The sequence below is a fragment of the Lathyrus oleraceus genome, chromosome 3 (genome assembly GCF_024323335.1).
Source record: "Lathyrus oleraceus cultivar Zhongwan6 chromosome 3, CAAS_Psat_ZW6_1.0, whole genome shotgun sequence".
Lineage (NCBI taxonomy): Eukaryota > Viridiplantae > Streptophyta > Magnoliopsida > Fabales > Fabaceae > Lathyrus > Lathyrus oleraceus.
Window position 1 is genome coordinate 393,441,724 of NC_066581.1, and position 4,681 is coordinate 393,446,404.

General features: G+C 39.2%; 2 protein-coding genes across 2 annotated transcripts; both read right to left on the reverse strand.

Moving 5' to 3' along the window:
• On the reverse strand, positions 1-2,470 carry LOC127131420 (probable galactinol--sucrose galactosyltransferase 2). The gene is made up of 9 exons (XM_051060344.1): positions 2,436-2,470; positions 2,191-2,349; positions 1,973-2,083; positions 1,281-1,833; positions 1,134-1,201; positions 903-1,037; positions 524-741; positions 337-425; positions 1-237 (listed from the first exon to the last, which is right to left on the reverse strand). Exons 1-9 carry the CDS (start codon positions 2,468-2,470, stop codon positions 1-3), a joined length of 1,605 nt encoding a protein of 534 aa, XP_050916301.1.
• LOC127127915 (sm-like protein LSM8) lies at positions 2,402-3,904 on the reverse strand. Its single transcript, XM_051057189.1, has 6 exons — positions 3,841-3,904; positions 3,393-3,478; positions 3,117-3,157; positions 2,937-3,011; positions 2,716-2,768; positions 2,402-2,618 (listed from the first exon to the last, which is right to left on the reverse strand). Exons 2-6 carry the CDS (start codon positions 3,427-3,429, stop codon positions 2,528-2,530), a joined length of 297 nt encoding a protein of 98 aa, XP_050913146.1. The 5' UTR covers positions 3,430-3,478; positions 3,841-3,904; the 3' UTR covers positions 2,402-2,527.
• Between the last annotated feature and the right edge of the window lie 777 nt (positions 3,905-4,681).

The window sequence follows — 4,681 nt, forward strand, 5'->3', positions numbered from 1 at the left end:
TTAGAAAGTTGTCAACCCAGTCTCTGACTCATACTTGAACTCATTTTCATTATCACCCACCACACACTTCACTGGCCTCTGGGAACAGTAAACCCCAAATCTTCCACTTCCTCTCACTTTTAGGCTAACTGATGCAGCTACTCCTTTTTGATGGATTTCAAACTGTTCCACAGCTCCTCCAGTGTTGAACATATCCAATAGCCCTATTGGTGCAAACCAAATACCTTGCGCGATTTCCTGTCAAAAAGCATCAATTCATTCAGCATATCATGTTCATCGGTACCAAACAAACAATTCTTCCCAATATCTTGTATAACAAACTTGCTTAAGCCTTACCTTGATTGGATAGAAATGGAAAAGCTCGTATTCTAGAACTTTTAATGTCACTGGCATTGAAGCACCCTTTGGTAAAAGAGCTATGTTGCCTGAAATGTGGATGCTAGTCAATATTTTAATAAAGTTGAATTTCACAGTAGCAACTTCACTTCTTGAAATTCAAAGATTTTAAGCTCAATGAAATTACCTGATCTATAAGAAAAGACAACAGCATCTCCATTCCAATCAGCACCAGCTACTTGAGCAATAAGATCAACATCAGAGGTACAGACAGAGCCAGTAAGTGTCTCAGGGGTTTCGCAATGAATACGGTTTTTCTTCTCTATCTTGCACCACCCGGCACCTTGACAGTTAAATACACCAACAACTCCACAACATTTGTTCAAATTCCATATCTTGAGCAAGCTGAAAATGAATTTTAATACACAAGATTCAAGCATACCAACTAGTGACTACTAAAGAAAAACTCCTATCAATGACTGTCTCTGATAGGAGCTGAACTCCGTCTCTTGAAGTTACAAGGTCAAACTCTTAACACTGAATATCAGATAGAATATTTAACAAACCTTTTCCCATCTCTTGCTGGATCAACAAAGAGAGAGTCAACAGTGGGTCGGGCGGGTAACTGAGCACGGAGAACCGAGCCATCAGGAAGAACCAATTTCTTTAGAAGATCAAAATTATGCCTTCCTGGTTTATCACTATATACGCAACAAAAGCAACATGACGATATTAATACATATAGTCATGTATAACCAAATGTTGAACAAGAACTGCAATGAATGTCAATATACTACCTGACATAAATTGGGCCTCCACTGATCGCACGAGCTGCAGCATGATACTCGGCTGCCGGGTGTAAACTCTGAAATTACCAATATACTTTTGTTAACAAGAATATAGCTATTAAAAGGTACTCAAAATACAGATTCACTTCTACTTACATGAAACATGTCCCAGTCAGGTTGCATGAACTCTCCAAGGAAAATTGAGTTATACGTAACCGATGAAACATGAATGGTATGAGAAGCAGGATCATGTGGGTAAAAGTCATCAGAGGCTCTCACAACAGCAGTCTGCTTGGCACTATAGAGGCCATCAGTATTGTGACACATGCAAGAAATGCATCCGTTGTCGCAAAAATTTCGAGCAATAGAAGCCTCGAGAGCTTGATGATAGCTACGTGTGATTGAGACTCTTCCGCCATGTCCTGAACCAAGGGTCTCGATAATGTTTTGCACATCAACTTTCACTCCATCTACTCCGCACGAAGCTAAGTAAGCATGGAGCTCATTGTAGAAATCAAAGACCTTTTTCGGATGAACCAGACCTAACCCATGGACAGTCAAGCTGTCCATGACGGCGTCTGGTTGATTTCCTAGAACGCCCGGGGAGTGTATGGGGTATGCTACAACAGTGTTGAAGTGCTCCATTCCAATTGCTGTTGGCTTCACTCCACCCCAATAACCAGCTAGAGCATGCCAAACATATACATACCTGCCATAGAAAACCAAAAATTCAGAAACATAAAATAACAATTAAGTCATGATAATTCTTCTGTCACATAACTCAACAACTCGAAGAATACGAATCATTTTGAAATGAATTTATAGGATTTCAGGATGCTAGACCATACTTCATATTGTGTAGTTGCTTTGTTTGATCTACAACATGCTCCAAGCCATTCCCCCCACCATTCTTTTGAAACTTAGTGTTTTCTTTAATACCAGTCAACCGTGTCGCAAACCTGCAAGAATCATATCTCCGAGGATCAGTTATACATTTCTAAATTAGGACTTTTTCTATGCAATGTGCATGAAAAAGGCTAAATTAAGAAACAAGATAAAATCTTACTGTGCTCCTTCTTGTACAACAGAATCGGCATCTTTTGGTTTACTCTCAATCTGTTGCCAACCATCATCGATGATGAAATCTGTGATAATAAAATCATGGCTTTCACATATAATAAGAGATGCGATTTTTTCCCACCCATGCAAGCAGTGACATACACTTCTATTTTATATTTGACCAGTGAATCTGTGAGTCTAAAATTACTATTACATCTTACAAAAATGGATCCAAGCACATACTTAAATAACATGCTACCCTGCAATCCCAGCTTCTCAAAGCTCATGAGTTCAGTTCCATACAAAAGCAACTCCTAAGCCCTAACAACTAAGATAAGTTTGCTTCAGTGGATGACAGGTTTTAAGGGATGAGCTCTAAGCTTGGACAAATCTAAATTGGAATCTAGATCCTCATCCAGTTCACCAACAACACTTCTGCAAAATCCAAAACAAAAGGGTTAGGGTTCTAAAACGCGGATATCCAGAGTCTAAAACAGATAAAGTTGAAAATATATTGGAGAAACCGGCATACATGTTGTCACCCCTAATGATGTATAAACCTAGAACAAGCTGCTGGACACCTTCCTGTCATTAGAAACAAGAATGAGACAACGAAAAGAAGACAGGTAAAACGAGCAACGCCAAATATAACTCGCAGGAAAGAATCTGATTAAATGTGCAAACATTATGTCACCAAAGTCATGCATAATCAAATTTTAAACAAATGCAGAGTATCATTCATTTCGTTCATACCTTGGTAGAATAAACTCGTTCATGTGACTCGTCAAGAATTATATTTGTTGCCTGGTCAAAGCCTTTTAGGACACCCTTAATAGAAAAAACATCATAATTAGAAACTAAAACAATGTCTGGCATTTAAAAATTACATGCAATCAAGAGTTAATTTTTTCATGCAGAGTACACAAGGCTTACCACTATATTGCGTCCGTCATTTGTAATGACTGATATTGTCTCTGCCAAAATAATAAAAGCTTTAGTGAAAGTAATCATTGATAACCATCACTTAAACACATTATAATGAAGTAAGATTTGATGAAATACTGGTTTTATTGGTTTCATTACCTTTAAATGTCAGGCAAATGCTAATGGATTACCTAAGAGCAATGTCTAGCAAGTCTAGAAAAGTATGTTTTTGTAAAAGTTGTGTACTCAATACATTGAGAAGGGAATATGTTACATATTACTTACGATCTACGAGGGATTCCAGTCCAGGTCCAGCCGACATCTTGCAGAGATAGTTACTGGCTTAGTTGGTTGTCAAATTTTGATCACAACTGCAAAAGGGTTCAATATCAAATCCAAACATTAGCATGACTAAATGCAAATAGATGTCAAACAAAGTAAATGTCAGCAAATAATATGATTTACAAAATCAATCAAGGATTAAACTTGGTTAGTAGAGGTTTTGCAAGTTCACAACAGTATAGTCACTGTACCACCACTAGTGGCGGCCACTCAGGCTACTTGAGAACTTAAAGTATTCATATTTAGCAGCAACGATGGTATATCACGATGCAAATTAAAAAGTATAGTAAAGGTATAGAAACGAAACGGAAATAAATAAAAGGAACTGAGGAGAAGAAACGGAGAGAAAATAACATTGAAGGATCGAGAAAGAATGAGAAGAAATATGTACCTATGCTTGTGGAGAAGAGCGTCACGGAAGACACGAGAAGGAGGTGGGGGATTTTGGCTTTGATTTGGGGAAAATGAAATTTGAAGTGGCCTCTAGTATAGTGCGCATAACACATATCCATATCGGTAACTTTTAGGGCACTTTGTATAATGGCCCAGGGTGTTCTTTTCAAGTTACATAGTCAAATCCTCCACATCAACCTTATTCGTCTTCCTCATCTCCTTCAAGCACGCACCCATAACTTCAACAATAGCCTTCTGAATCCCCATCATGTACTTACTCATCGGAACCCTAATATCGACAACATCCGGCGGGTCCTGCTCAAGCTCCTGCGAAACATAAACCTGAAATCTCGGCCAAAGATGCAGCTTACGAATATGCAAACACTTCATAGTTCTCTCCGCCTTCGCAAAACCCAAAACCATCGCTTGTGGCCTATCGGAGAAAACACGAACAAACGCACTTCGATTGAGAGAACGAAAAATCCTAACAATAAAAGCTTCAGTGGAAGTCTCCGAAACGGAATGAGCGTTGAGGATGATGAGTCCGGAGATAATTGAGGCAGGTAGTTTATTAGTGAGAAGATCAACGATGAGGATTCTAGGGGTAATGAAACAGACGGAGCCGGAAGAGTAGAGGGAGTGGCGGTGGTTAACGGGGAGGTCGGCGGTGATTTCGACGGGGACTTGGTAGAATTGGGGGTTTAGGGTTTTGAGATGGAAATTGATTTTGGATTTGAGAGTGGCGGAGGAAGGAGATAGAATGAGAAGTGTTCCCTGAGAAGTGGAGTGAAGAAGGAGAAGAGATGAAATGAGTTTCGATAGAGAGAGACCTGAAGAGA